This window comes from Notothenia rossii (genome assembly GCF_949606895.1).
Source record: "Notothenia rossii genome assembly, chromosome: 10".
NCBI lineage: Eukaryota > Metazoa > Chordata > Actinopteri > Perciformes > Nototheniidae > Notothenia > Notothenia rossii.
The window spans coordinates 45,110,636-45,126,512 of record NC_136908.1 but is presented as its reverse complement, the minus strand read 5'-3'; the positions used below and the strand labels follow the sequence as shown (position 1 = coordinate 45,126,512).

Genomic DNA, 15,877 nt, shown 5'->3' with positions numbered 1-15,877 from the left:
AGCTGTTTCCTGGATTCTGCCCTAGAGCAAACTGCCAGCACCTGACTTTGTTTACATTGAGTCTAAAGTTTGCTGGAGGATTATCTTTAAAGGTGTGTGTGTGTGTGTGTGTGTGTGTGTGTGTGTGTGTGTGTGTGTGTGTGTGTGTGTGTGTGTGTGTGTGTGTGTGTGTGTGTGTGTGTGTGTGTGTGTGTGTGTGTGTGTGTGTGTGTGTGTGTGTGTGTGTGTGTGTGTGTGTGTGTGTGTGTGTGTGTGTGTGTGTGTGTGTGTGTGTGTGTGGTAATTAGCCAGGTCTCGACGCAGAATGGTTAATGAGTCTGAGGGGAGCTTGGAGATATGTTTTTAAGTGTGTGTGTGTAAGACAGAGGAAGTCTCTCAGGGTTTTTAAGAAAAGCTGCCTCGTTTAATCTTGAGTGGACCGCTGTCTGGAGGGATTTCGTTGTTCCACTCTTGTTCCCGTGTCCGTGTATAATCCAAGACTAGTTGCTTAGCTGAGAAGTGTTTAAAGTCTGTGCTGTCTGTGTTGACCTACAAACACACTTGTCCTGGAAGTGTTTCCCTTTTTTATTTATTTTTCTTTTACAGACTGTCTTTTCATTTTGCTGTATTTTTATTGTTTACAATGTTGTTTGTTTTAATCTGGGAAACCCACAGAGACAAACGTGTTTTGTGATCTTGGGCTATCAGGGGCAGCGGTAGCTACACCAACATCTTGCCTAGCAACTGCTAAGCAACTCCAAGAAATATGTATTTTTATTTTTAAATATATGGGAAATTCATAATTTGAAACCTGATTGATTCTAAAATAATATGCTACAGTACAAGTTCTTCTGGGCGTTTCATTCAAGCTTGGCTCTGTGTGTGTGGCACGAGTGCATTTTGTTTGAGTGCACGAGCGAGCGCACGGTACCAGAGATTGTTCTTGTTAGCATCTGGTGCTAGCTACGCTAACAGATATTGGAAGCTTTTTCTACAACAACGTAAAGGGAGAGCTTTCTCCTGTCAGACTGAGAGGCTCAGTGAGCTAAAGGACTCTCTGAGGGTTTAGATAGTTAACTTAATTCTAAGTTTTCTCAGTGGGCCTCAAACGGTTTGATCACCATTTATGCAAACAAGTATTTCCAAGGCACACCTTTTATATGATCATTATAGTTATAAAACAATAAGATCTGTTTCATATGGGTGTTGAGAGATGTATCCATAGATCTCCTAATGTTGCTCTCAAAGTGCCCCAGATTGATGCTTTTAACTTCAATATTTAAAAAAAAAAAAAAATCTTCCAAGCATGACCCCGGACCCCCCTAGAGAAGGTTAGGTCCACCCCCCACTCATAAAAATAGCACTTTACCCCTGCTTACACCTATATGCCGTGAGCTGATTATCGAGCCTTTATTGTAACAGTTGCGGGTACGTTGTGTATATGCGTGGGGATTGTTGCGGTAGAAAATTCCACTGTAGCGCCCGGTACATTAATGGGAAACCCTAAATGTTTGAGCACCCTCTATGAAACGTCAAGCTACCCCACAGCACCCCCAAAAGAAAATCTCTGGCGCCGCCTATGTGGGCTATACAAATGAACTTTAATTTGATAAAACATTTCCTAGAAAACCGGGAACAGTGCTCTGCACGCCAACAACTAAGCTTAAACAACTTGTATGAGCTGAAGTTTTATACATACCAGATGAGCTGTTGTATGGAGAGCTCTCAGAGCCTGGGATGAACACTTCCTTTCCTCAAGGAATGAGATCATATCCTTGACCTCAGACACACTTTCACACAGAGTGGAATTGGACTCTCTAAACTCTGCCTTGGTGACTGGTTGGACTTTGAGTCACGTGTGTGGCAGACATGCAGCATGTGTCCGAATGTGCCCACATGTTAGGAATAGCCGTCACTTCCAAGAACCACTGCCCACTTCCTCCTCCAGTCCTCCTGTCTGTATCTCCCTCTCTGCTGTCATCAGATCTGCTTACAGCACATTCAGCTGGGTGGTGGACAGCCAAACTCTGCATCACCTGCTGCTAGACCTCAGATCAGCTGCTCTCACAGCAGAACACATGTTTCACGGCAGAAAACCACTTTCTTCTTCTTCTTTTCTCAAGCTGGTCCTGTTTGGTTTAGTTTTCCTCTGAATATGTGCAAACACCCACAGCTTCCTCTTTACAGCTCTGTTTCCTGTAGGCAGTGAAATGCTATATGTGAAGCACAAATATTCTTTAGATCAAAGCAGGAAATCTCTGTTGCAGATTTAATTTGAATAAAGATGTGAGCTTACCACACTTTTACCTGCTGGTCATCTCTGCTTGAGGCTAGCGGTTCAAGGCTATATTGGCCACAACTGGCTTCTTTTTTTTCAATCGAGAGTCCTTGGAATATTTTTAACGTGGTTTTCTCACGATCTGATAATGTTTTTTTTATGATCTCCTCCATGCTGTCACATGCTTTCGGTTTGATTGGCACCAGTGTTGGTGAGGCCAGGTTTCATCACTAACCATTGTCAGGATCAATTATGCATTTACTTTCTGTTTAGGAATAAGGCTTTAAAGTGATCAGACTCATTTTCACCAGCACATACTCTTGCTTTGTTTTTCCTGACAAGCCTGACTTAAAAAAAATAATTGTGAATGTACATTAGTGGCTCAGTTAAATGTGGTTTCTAGTGTGAAGGTGGCGATAATACATCACTTATACATATAGTTTTGTAGGTTAAATGCTTCCCATCCATCTCCACCGCTATGCTGCTACTTTTTATATTGTAACCTCAAACAAAGTGTGTATGGCACACTGTCCTCTATTCCAATCTGTTCTGAAAGCCTTTACAGTAGCTTATTCCCCTGTGTGTGTGTGTGTGTGTGTGTGTGTGTGTGTGTGTGTGTGTGTGTGTGTGTGTGTGTGTGTGTGTGTGTGTGTGTGTGTGTGTGTGTGTGTGTGTGTGTGTGTGTGTGTGTGTGTGTGTGTGTGTGTGTGTGTGTGTGTGTGTGTGTGTGTGTGTGTGTGTGTGTGTGTGTGTGTGTGTGTGTGTGTGTGTGTGTGTGTGTGTGTGTGTGTGTGTGTGTCAGAATGTATCAACACGCTACATTTGGTCCAACATCGTCTGTGCAGGTGTGAGTGTATATGATTTACTAATGGCATCTAGAGCAGGGGTTCCCAACCTTTATTATGCCGAGGAACGGCAGATACATTTAAAAAAATGTGCGGACCAGTTGTCAATTTTAAGTGACTTGAATATTTACTCACCAGCAGGTGGCAACAGAGGCTAATTGTATTTAACAGCCTTGAAGAAATACCAATAGAGTGGCGAAGTCACGCCCATCTACTTCCGCCCCATGGGACCTTACGAGTGTAATGTGTAACGTTAATGTACGCGACTCTGGGATTTGTATTCTTTCTAGTTGCGTATTTTTCATAGTCTTATATTTCAACAGTTTTACGACAAACGGTGACTTTTTTTACATAGAAATGATTTTTTAAGATTGACAAACATCATATATGTAATTCATGGCACAATTAAAACGGGATCGAAAGATACGTTTTCTCTCTCCATTGACTTCAATAAATAATTTTTCCGAAATAAGGTCCCATGGACCGGAAGTAGATGGGCGTGACTTCGCCACTCTATATGCATCCAAAACATATTAACAACGTTTAAAACCAGGATACAATTAAAACAAAAAATTAGGACCGATTTAGAAATATTAATATAATATATAATATAATAGGTGGCAACAGTGGCTAATTGTATGTAACAGCCTGAACAAATAATAGAACAATATGCATCAAAAACATATTAACAAAGTTTAAAACCAGGATACAATTAAAACAAATTAGGACCACTGTACACATATTGATATAACTGAAATGTCAGTGAGACCCCTGGGCTTGTTTGCCAGCCATAATAACGTCATACCGGGGCGTTTGTTCCGGTGCACTCCGACAGCATTTAGCACTACATCGAGATTAAGATTAAACTAAGTTCTTTTGGGAACACCCACATACCTATGGAGTTGGCCAGATGTGTGTAAATTACTGTTCATGGTAATTTGAAAACAAATGCCGTTGTTGGACACACACAAACACACCGAACATACAGACACACAGTGGAGCTGAGCACATACACACACACATCATGCGCCTTGGTGACCGGACATTTCCTTCATACGAGTAATAGGGGGAATAATCGGGCCGTTCGATATGTGTGTGTGTAGAGGTGTGTGTGGTTGAAACGTAGCAGCCTGCAGTGGGGAAAACAGTGAAGGCGGTGTGTACGCCGCGCGCTGGTGCTGCACTTCTCAGAGGCTAACTCCTGATGCTGCAGCCATTTCATGAAGTGAAGGAGGTTTTACAAATAAAAAAAGCTCTACACCCCTGGCCGCAAAAATGTTGATAAATTATTTTTTATATATTTATAATTCTGCAAATATTACGATAAACTCACAGCTATTTCGCGGCCCGGCAGTAACACCTCCGTGTACCGGTCCGCGGACCGGCGGTTGGGAACACCTGATCTAGAGGACACCCTGTGTTGTCACACACACACACACACACACACACACACACACACACACACACACACACACACACACACACACACACACACACACACACACACACACACACACACACACACACAGGTATTCACACCCTTAAAGAATAGGCTGGCAGCATCTGGATTTAAGTTTACACCTACATTACATGCATGGGCCAACACAAGAGGCTATTACTGACACACACAATGACTGCAGCGCACTTGACTATCGGGCAGCCACCCAGATACCCTCTGCTCACATAGTATACTCAATCACTGACGCTGACACACACACACACACACACACACACACACACACACACACACACACACACAATCAATCGATGGCAGGTGTCACCTTTATCTCGGCTTTGAAACACTGGATTTATGAGAATGTGGTTTTACACTTCTCCCCTTCAGATGTGATTAAAGCTGTATTTTTGTGTGTGTGTGGGTCCTTTTCTTACCAGCTGCAGACTGAGGTTCATTCCCATGCATGGTTAAACACAGACTATACACTCGCACAGGCAGATGTCAAACAGGCAAAGTCTGACTTTAGCAATCTCAGTGTTGACTAGCTACAGCTTAATGTGTGACACACACACACACACACACACACACACACACACACACACACACACACACACACACACACACATGCAGGGTCTCAGAGGTTGGAGTTTATTTTGCTGGTTGGTCTTTAAAATGGGTTAGCCATGCATAATATATACAACAGGACTTTTCCTCCTGTTTCTCTTTCTGCTTTTGTTCTCCATCTTTGTTGTGTGTTCTTTTTCTAATTTTCTCACTCTTCTCGCTTTTGTTCCTCCCCCTGTCCTACTCGGTAGTATAAAACAACAGAGAGCACATCTTTTCTAATCACTTTTTTGCAGAACATGTCCACTGTGTGTAGAAGAATGCATATTTTGTGTTTACCACACTTCTTTGTTGTGTGTTCCAGCAGACCTGAATCCAGACCCAGCATCACTGTTTCAGTGTGTCGGTGTCCCTTCAGCTGTGTGTCCTTTAGTTTGTGTTCCACTTTTGATTAATGACTGTGTATTTATCACAAAGCCATATATTTCAATTTTATCCACGGCTCCCCATGATATTGTGTTAGATCAAACACACACCGTCTGCATGCTAACGATTAGTTACATCATTGATTCATCTCTAGATTATTTTCTTGTTAAACTGATTAATTGTTTGGTCTTTTTATTTTCCAAAGATAGTAAAAAATCTCCATCTCAGTGTCTTAAATGTCATGTTTTGTTGTTTCGGATATATTGTGTTTAAAATGATATAAAACAGATAAGAGCAGGACATCTCAGCCACAGTCTAAGGCGGCATTTCCTGTCCTTTTACCAGGCATAATTACTTTAATCGATGATCAATATAGTTGGCAATTACTTTTGTTGATGTACTAATTGTTGCAGTTCCACTTCCACTGACACAGCATTCCCACTATCTGTTATGTTACGCACAAAATTATTTATTATTCCGCCGGGTTATTTTGCACCTCTTCACATTCCACATCGCAGAAACTCCGTTCAAACATGAAAACGTTCGGCTCCGTCGGGAATCGATGGCTACTACTTTTCTTATTCATAACTTTCATAATTCCAGAGATACAGTTTTTAACATGGAAGTCAATGGAGAAACTCTTCTGACTTGAACAATCTTCATGCAACTTCAACTGCTAACTGCTCCTTCTTCAACTGCTAACTGTTCCTTCATACTTTCACTCAGAAACCTCATTCCAACTTTAAAATGTTACACATCTTTCTGACATTATTCGTGTAACACAACTTTTAAATCTGATTCTTACTTTTAGAGATATATTAAACATTGTTCAGACCTTGGTAAAGGGGCCTTCTTCAGATTTTAGAGTGCGTGATGTCACAGCTAGAGTGGAGGACAGATTTCATTTTGCCATCATATTTTCTTTTAAACCTGCCATAATTCCCAAACCCTGCATTCCTGAGACATCATTTTTCCTGAGAAATGTAGGAAAACATCTCATACCATGGAAACCTTTGATCTCTGGGCACATTGTTAGCTCAAATATAAACAACTATGTCATGGAACACGATGTCATAACTCGAACTGACATGCTCAGATAATGGTTAATGGTCCTGCCCTCAACAGCTCTACGTCAATTATGGGGTGTCATCATATGCCGTTTCCATGGAAACGCATCCCTCGCCATAAAACACGATGTCGCTGTAACTCCAATGGACACGGTCCGATTGTCCCCCAAACTTCGCTTGAATGTCACCGGTCCATGCCTCAACAGCTCTACATCAAATCTGACATCTCACCATATGCCGTTTCCATGGAAACGCATCCCTCGCCATAAAATACGATGTCGCTGTAACTCCAATGGACACGGTCCCATTGTCCCCCAAACTTCGCTTGTATATCAGTGGTCCATGCCTCAACAGCTCTACGTCAAATCTGACATCTCACCATATGCTGTTTGCATGGAAACGCATCCCTCGCAATAAAACACGATGTCGTCGTAACGCCTATGAAAAATGGGTCAAAACAGCACCAGACTTCCGATAATGGTTAACGGTCCAGCGCTCAACAGCTCGACGTCAATTATGGGGTGTCATCATATGCCGTTTCCATGGAAACGAATCCCTCGATGTCGCTATAACTCCTATGAAAATGTTCAAAAAGTGTTCAAACTTCATGTGTGCTAACAGGCCAGCCGTGAAGACATCTACGGGACAGTTTTGAGATTTCTTCAAATGCTGTTGCCATGGCAACACAATGCTCACCATGAAATGCGGTTTTCTCATAACTTCCGTGAAAATGCTCCAAACGGCCCAAAACTTCAGAGGTTTGGTAACAATGCAGCCATCCACGCATCTAAGCGTATTATGGGATGTCATCAAATGCCTTTTTACTTTCTTTTCTTCTCTCATCATACATTCAAGCCCCCAGTGTTCATGCATCATTTCAATCTAAATTCTTCACTTTCTTCTTACGCATTACATTTCAGCATAGCAGTTTAGTCAGCTTTTCAGCATAAAGCATTCCCACTAGCAATTTCTTCAGGAATTGCATTCTCTAGTTTCTTTAAATACTCTGTTTTCATGTGTTTTGCTCTGATAATTATAAACCCCTGATTTGCTTGCATATGCAAATGCCCGCTCATCCAACCATTTCTAGTTTTTACTTGATCAGGTTTACATTGACTCTTCAAGAAAACTTTCATAACCAAGGAGGAACTACTTTATTCAAAAGTTTACAGTAATTCTGGATAATAAAATGGGAAAAATAAACGGAGTGCTCTCTTTTCCTCTCCCTCTCCTGACAGCCCGTCAGTATCAAAGGACACCTAAACAATAAGCGTTGCCTGGCAACGGGGTGTGGCCGCAAAGTATAGCTCAGCATTATCCATAGGCTATGTTTATATGTGGGGTCAAAATCCCGTCTGACGGTTATAGGCATAAATGCTCATATATATTTTTTCTCTTCAATCCCCACGCCCCAAAATTAATAAATATGCTAGTTTGCCATGAATTTAGTGATGGATTGTAAACATTTTTGAAATATAGCATTTAAGTGTTTCTCAATTACTAGGTTGTTGTTTTAATAAATCAGACACTGATGGTGCAGCGCTGTACTGTACCTCTTTATATAGGCTTTTTTTCTCCAACAAATTGTTTTTGCGCTGATAGGGGGTACTTTGCTGCCTTTTTTTTCAAAAGGGGTACATTATTGAAAAAAGTTTGAGAACCAATGCATTAGAGCATGGCAACAGGGGGAATTGAACTGTATACAAATGTTAGCAGAAAACCTAATTTATAATCATTATCCATACTGTATTTTCCTATGATACAAAAAACAAGCCTGTGTTTCTCGTCAGTGGTCAGCAGCAGCTTGTGCAAAATGATCAATATTCATATGGATGGCACGTAGAGGTTCAAATAACACCTCGGTCTTCCAGTGACATGAACATTAAGTATTCAAATAAAGCTCAAATAACCCAAGAATTTAAATAACACAAGTTTGAAGTTTGCCTTTTTGGTGTTTATTTGACAGAGACCACATTTTGTAGCTCTTTTCAAACAACACCACCAGCCCTCTAAAAGCCCTGAGTCCTGACTATGTGTGTGTTTGTTTTCCTCTCAGAGGGTCCCAGAGGGCGATGACGAGAGGAGAAAAAGTGAAGGGGAGGAGAAGGAGGAAGAGGAGGGGAAGAGCAGTGATGAAGGGTTCATGGGGATGACCCCCCTGCTGCAGGCTCACCACGCCATGGAGAGGATGGAGGAGTTCGTACACAAGGTAAGGAACTCACTTATTTACTTACACATACACACCGCCCATAAATAAGTCAATATCCCTTAGAGCAATGTTTGTTCTACCAAGATGCTTTTAAATCAACATTCAATAAAGCCCCATAGTAAAAGAACCCAATTAAACCATAAAACACATAAAAGCAGAGTTTAGTGTCCCCATTGCACAGTTTATAGGCTGGGGTTTACCTTTTTATTTATTTAACTTTATGTCTTATACAGATCAAAAGTACTTGGCAGTTACTTGCAGAAATCGAGCAGCACAGTAGTGATGAGACATTTTTTACAGCGTCATTTGGGAGTGCAAAAAAACCCTGCTCCTTAGTATCATTTACTTTGATCGAAACATTCAGCACATTTTGTGCTTTGATGTTTTTTGATGAAAAGGACAAGTAGGGTGACACTAAGGCTTGTAGTGTCTGTAAGAGGACACTGCTGGTGGACTCACATAGACTCACTAGTTTGGACTGATGTTAACACACACATACACACACACATATACTGAGAGCCTGCTAAAATGGCAAGCAGCAGGTTTAAATTAGGGAGATAAATCACTGCAGAGAACCTTTCAGAGGAGTCTCTCTCTCTCTCTCTCTCTCTCTCTCTCTGTCTGTTCTCTCCCTTAGGCCGGCATGTATCCAACTTCAGTTTATTTATTTGCACCACTTGACCCCGATGCTGTTCATTTGACACTACACACACTCGTGATCACATACTGTACTCCCCTCTCACATACACACAGAAACACACACATCCTATTTATAGGACATTCAGTAAACAAACAGCTGCTTCTCTTAAAGGACAATTTGATTAGAGGTAATTTATTCCTTAACATTTTCCATTCACTCCAGTTGTTTTCTAAACTTGTGGTGTTGCTATTTGTGTCCATTATTAACCAATCAGGTGTGGGAAGGCCGGTGGCGGGTCATGCCTCACGACGTGCTCCCTGATTGGTTGAAGGACAACGACTTCCTGCTTCACGGCCACAGGCCGCCCATGCCTTCTTTCCGCGCCTGCTTCAAGAGCATCTTCAGAATCCACACAGAGACGGGAAACATCTGGACACATCTGCTAGGTAGTGTGCACACACACACACACACACACACACACACACACACACACACACACACACACACACACACACACACCTACGCTCCTACGCTCCTGTTAGATCCTTACACCCAGTAATGACATCATCACCTCGACCCATTCCGTACACCTGATCTTACTCCTAACTAGGGATGATCCGATGACTTTGGCCAGTACCGATATCGGTAGAAAAAATATGTCATCGAGGTATAGGCCACATTCTCAATACTTAATTAATGAGTATCTTAAATGGTGCTAAACAATTACAGTTGCTGTATTTGTAAAAGGTTTGAGATAAATCCACTCCAGGAAGTTTGAATACCAAGAAGCAGCAGTGTGATTCATGTGGTGGCTGGCTTAGCATTTAGATGGCTTAGCTTTACATTCAGTATCGCCAAACACAAAGGTAGTAGGTATCAAACATGAAAAGTGTCTGTTAAAAGTACTGTACAGTGACAAATAACTAGGGCTGTCAAGTTAACGCAAAAAAAATTAACGCCACAAACTATTTTAATGCGATTAACGCATGTGTATTTTTTGTCCTCGGCCGCCCCGTAGTTTCAGAGCGCATCGAGTTTAAAATACCATCTACAAGCTGATGCTGACAGCCCCGCTCCTGCCGCTCGCAGACCACACTTCCACGCTCACCGGCAGGCACCGACTGGCCATCGGGAGGACCGGGAGGGTGTTTGTATGTGTGGCGCGAGAGAGAGACCTTACGTGTATTGTTGTTGTTAGCATCTGGTGCTAGCTAGCTGCGCTAACGGATATAAGGAGCTGTTTCAATGAAAACAGAGGAGCGACATTTCATATGCCTTGAGTTGCAGCATATGCCTTGAGTTGCACATAGCTCCAACGATCCTTCACACACACACACACACACACACACACACACACACACACACACACACACACACTTGAGGCGAATATTTGTAATGTTCAGAGGTTGTTGTGTCATGAGAATATTTGTCATTGTTCAAATGATAATAAACATTAGCATAAAGCATATTTGTCCACTCATATGTTGATAAGAGTATTACAAACTTGAAAAATATACCTCTAAGGTACATTTAGAACAGATAAAAAATGTGCGATTAATCGCGATTAACTATGGACAATCATGCGATTAAAATAACACATCTGAACACACTACACTGTCATGCTGTTTATTATCTGTCTTTTTATTACTTCCCCACAAGCTTCACTTACCAATATGTAGCGTCCTGGTTCAGCTCCATCACTGTCCTACAGGCTCCCTTCAACAGCTGGTCAATGAGCTATCTCGTACTTCTGTTTCAAAACACAATCATTCCTCTTACATGTTTTTATGGTAATAGAAGATATCTATCTATCCTAGCAAGGAATATGATCAGGATTTTCCCTCAAACACATTACTGTACAAACACTCTCTCTCATAGAACTTCCTCTCCATGTATATTTACTTATTTATGTCGCATGACACACAGATTAATCCGGTTATGCAAATAATATGTACCGTGATTAAAAATAGACAACGTATAAAAAGCTTCCCAAAACAAGTCCTTTATCAGATACCAGGGCAGTAGTTCTGACGTTGGGTGGGCGCTTAGAATAATCAGCCTTTGTGCTTTGCTAACTTTCATTTAAAGTTGTTTTACACTTTGTTGAAGCCGACACATCCATTTCTCTTTCTGTTATCGTTTAGCAGCTAGTTTGGCGTCTTCTGCCCCCACCTAGTGGTTCAACAGAGATACTGCACCTACATGCTTTGGTCATTTTAGTGTGACTCTGTTAATAGTGATTACTTCTTGTTTTGGTCTGTGTGGCTTGAGTAAGCAAGGTCTGTACAATTTATAAACTGGCTTTAATTGTTCGATTCAGTGGGAACAACTGCGCCTGTACTATCTTGATTCATATTTAGTTCTCCCTGCGTCTCCGTGTCTCTCTCTCCGCAGGCTGTTTGTTATTCCTCCTCCTGGGCCTGATGTACATGTTCCGGCCCAACATGTCCTTCGTGGCCCCGGTCCAGGAGAAGGTGGTGATCGGGATGTTCTTCCTGGGCGCCATTCTCTGCCTCTCCTTCTCCTGGCTCTTCCACACGGTCTACTGTCACTCCGAGGGCGTCTCCAGGGTCTTCTCCAAGTAAGACCACAGCCCAGGAACTCACACATTTCTAAGACTGTACATTCAAAAGACGTCCTTGTACAGCGTCTGTAACGGTGCATGCGTGTGTTCAGGTTGGACTACAGTGGGATCGCCTTCCTGATCATGGGCTCCTTTGTGCCCTGGCTGTATTACTCCTTCTACTGCTCCCCCCAGCCCCGCTTCATCTACCTGATCGTGGTGTGCATCCTGGGCCTGTCCGCCATCACCGTGTCCCAGTGCGACTTCTTCGCCACGCCGCAGTACAGGGGGGTCCGAGCAGGTACAGTGACATGATACAAACCTTTATTTCCACTCAAAATAAATGGTCAGCCAGTTCCTAAACGTTTTTTATTATGTTCATGTCATATGCAATATATGCACCACAGCATGTCGTCAGACACTGTGCTTTACAAACATAATGACATCATCACAGGCAGCGTGATGACAGGTAACACTTGAGCCATTTCTTTCTGCTACAAAAAGAAGGAATGCAACAGCTATTATATTTTTATTTTAGATTGATTTAAAAGCTGCTCTAATCAATGTTTTATATAAGCTATGGATCAATGATCATAAGTGATGTGGATCCCTCGTAGTGACGACCCACAGAGAATCCTCTCAGCCCTGCACAGCATCTTCCAGCTGATAGCTCTGGTTCACCTCTGTCTTTAGTGTTGTTTAACACAGTAAAAAGCTTTTAAAACACTGTGCACCCCTTGCTCTGCAACGATTGGCCGACAGGAACTATCTGCTGCACAAACGGAGCATTTAGCTGCTGACAAAACTGAGTGTGACCAGAAATATGACTCCTACTTGTGTTGCTCTGTGTCTCTGCTGCACTGCCCCCTGGTGGCCATAACCAAACGCTGTCATTTACAATGCCCCCCCCTGTCTCTGCTCAGGAGTGTTTGTGGGCCTGGGTCTCAGCGGCGTGGTCCCCACCCTGCACTTCACCATCAGCGAGGGTCTGATCAAAGCCACCACCATGGGGCAGATGGGCTGGCTGTTGCTCATGGCAACGCTCTACATCACTGGAGCCTGTCTGTACGCAGCCCGCATCCCAGAGAGGTTCTTCCCCGGGAAGTGTGACATCTGGGTAAGACACACACACACACACAACATATTTAAACTAAATCTTAATAATGAAAAAAATGTTTTAAAATAAATAAATAATAATAATGACTAATCTCCTCCCCAGTTCCACTCCCACCAGCTGTTCCACATCCTGGTGGTCGCCGGAGCGTGCGTTCATTTCCACGGCGTCTCCAACCTGCAGGAGTTCCGTCTCAAGGCAGGGGGGGGGTGCGCTGAGGACGACACTCTCTAACACACACTGACTCAGTCTTACACTCACACATACACTGCGGGGAGCCACTGGTTCTTATGCACAGAATAACACACACACATAAAGCTAACAAACACACACACACCCCCCCTTCACCTGAGGACCAGCGTGTGTGCATACTACACAGGAGGGCCCCCCAGTGGGCTCTATTAAAACTGACTGACGAGGGTCTTTATTGTCTTTCTGTCCCTCTGTCTGTCCCTCCCTCCCTCCTCTGGCACTTTGATTATAAATCCTCTCCAGGAATTTGGGGGGGGGGGGGGGGAGTTAAACCGTTTTTTGAGACTCTGCTCTTTCCAGGAAGTGTCTCTGTCTGTGTTGGGGGGGAGCGAGGCATCACAACCTAAATAATGCTCCGTTTCTCCTCAGTGTGAGTCTGACCTTTAGGAGTGTGATGCTTTGATTTGAAAAGGATTCATAATTGTGGCTTTTAAAAAAAAAGAAGACATTTTGGGGGGAGGGGGGTTTGCTGAATCTCGCTTTCTAAGTCAAACTTTTAGAGTACTCAATAATGAGAAAAGAGATGAGTGTATTTCTTCTGTGATTGTGAAGGTTGCAGGGTGACATGTTAGGGTGGTGGTGGGGGGGGGTGTAATTGTCTCTTTTAAAAGTTAAACAAAAAACCTTTTTCCATGTAAATAAGATTTCTAAATTTTGGGTTATAGATTTGTATGAAATATGTATAAAAAATGCAACAAAAAAAAATCTAATGTGAGGGCAAAATAAATGAATATGTTAATGAGGAGGGGGGGGGGGGGTTGTATGTACACTTTCCCTAGCAGTGGAGGGACACTGCAGTTGGAGGGAAGTGCTTCATCAACATGGTGGAGGCAGGGTGAAGACACACAACATCTGCATATAGTCTACCAGCAGCTTTAAATATGCTGCTGTTTGTCTCCGTGGCAACCTACACCTTCTGACCTGACAACCTTAACATATAAACGAGGACACAACGGGGGGGGGGGGGGGGGGAGTCCTCTACCCGGTCCTCTACCCAGTCCTCTCCTCTTTAAACCTGTCAGATATCAGATCATGGGAGCATTGTTGCTTAAAAAACAAATCTAAAGTCCAACCATGATGTAAAAACAGTCCTCTGATATGTAGCCATTTTCTTTGATCTTGTGATGTATAGATAAAAAGAAATCCATGTCACCAAAATCAGTTCATTCTTTTCTAATTCATTGCCAAACATATCATGGATAACTTGGAGATATTTTGTATAAACACGGCCCCTGAGTCTTATATCTCTCATTTTGTTACACTGCAGTGTAATTACAGTTCAGGTCCTTCGGGGACCCCGTCTGAAACACGTTTGGATTGGGTTGTATTTTATTTATCTGCTGCTGTTTTTGGTATTATTTCAAGCTTTAATTTCTCTTTTTTTCCTTTTCTATTATTTATCAATGGTTTGTCTCTTTTAGCCATGTGAGGGGGGCACCAAGGGTCTCTCCCCTCAGAACAGCAGAGGGTCTCCTAAAGCAGGGTCTGCCTCAGATATGGAGACTTTGCCTGGAAAATAAAATAATAAAAAATGTGTTTCCTGCTAATACCAAAATCTCGCTCCTGAAGATGGAAACACTTCTTAGCTAATCATGAACTCTATGTATATGATTTATTTTTAAAATGTAGGTTTGTACCTTTCTATTTGATGGCAGCTTTTTCTGAGCATGAATTCAAACACATTTTGTCATTATTCTTCTTTTCTTTTCTTTATTCTCTATCTCATATTAATTTATTTTCTCATGGGGAGGGCGTTCTGTCTGTTGAAGCACACGTTCCATTTGTGATGGGAGTGTTTGGTTGCAATAGATCTTTATATCTGCTGTATTGTTCTAATAAAAGGTTTTTGAATCTGCCACTTTGTCTTTAGTGCTGAGTTTGTGCACGACATAACACACTTTAAATAAGAAGCTTCAGATAATTGCTTGTGTTATTTATACTGTATATCTTGTTCTTAATAATAATCATACTAATACATACTGTAATTAATCAGCTTGCAGGGATATGAAATGTATATATTCAAAATACATTTTGAAATGTATAGTGTTGTGTGAAAGTTATAGTGCAGTATGTCTAAAACAAAAAGTGATAAAATTTACATTTGTAGAAAAATAGTATAGTGTGTCAAAAACTCAAACTCAATGTCTAGTATTCTGACAAAATCAAGAACATTTTTATAGAAGGTCTGAGATCATTGCATGGCCTCAGATCTTCTTCCTATAGTAATACTATAGTAAAACCTGTTTTTCCACAGGCCCGGAAAACTGCAGTCATTAAATCGCTCTTTAAAAAAAAGAACAATCTAGATGCTTCAGTAATGAACAATTACAGGCCCATATCAAACCCCCCATTTATAGGTAAAATCATTGAAAAAGTTGTTTTTCAACAGTCGAGTAATTTCTTGAATTGAAATAACTGTTTCGATGTCTTCCAGTCAGGATTTCGACCACAGCACTGAGACTGCTCTTGTTAAGGTCTTCAATG

General features: G+C 41.9%; 1 protein-coding gene across 1 annotated transcript in view; it reads left to right on the top strand.

Moving 5' to 3' along the window:
• The window catches only part of LOC307023226 (adiponectin receptor protein 2), a 41,248-nt gene extending 26,000 nt beyond the window's left edge, over positions 1 to 15,248 (top strand). The window contains exons 3-8 of the mRNA XM_079656351.1: positions 8,672 to 8,824; positions 9,739 to 9,910; positions 11,859 to 12,045; positions 12,141 to 12,328; positions 12,951 to 13,144; positions 13,247 to 15,248. Of these exons, the coding sequence (XP_079512477.1) occupies positions 8,759 to 8,824; positions 9,739 to 9,910; positions 11,859 to 12,045; positions 12,141 to 12,328; positions 12,951 to 13,144; positions 13,247 to 13,375 (936 nt within the window). The 5' untranslated portion in view covers positions 8,672 to 8,758 and the 3' untranslated portion in view covers positions 13,376 to 15,248. The remainder of the gene's footprint in view (positions 1 to 8,671; positions 8,825 to 9,738; positions 9,911 to 11,858; positions 12,046 to 12,140; positions 12,329 to 12,950; positions 13,145 to 13,246) is intronic.
• The last annotated feature ends 629 nt before the right edge of the window (positions 15,249 to 15,877 follow it).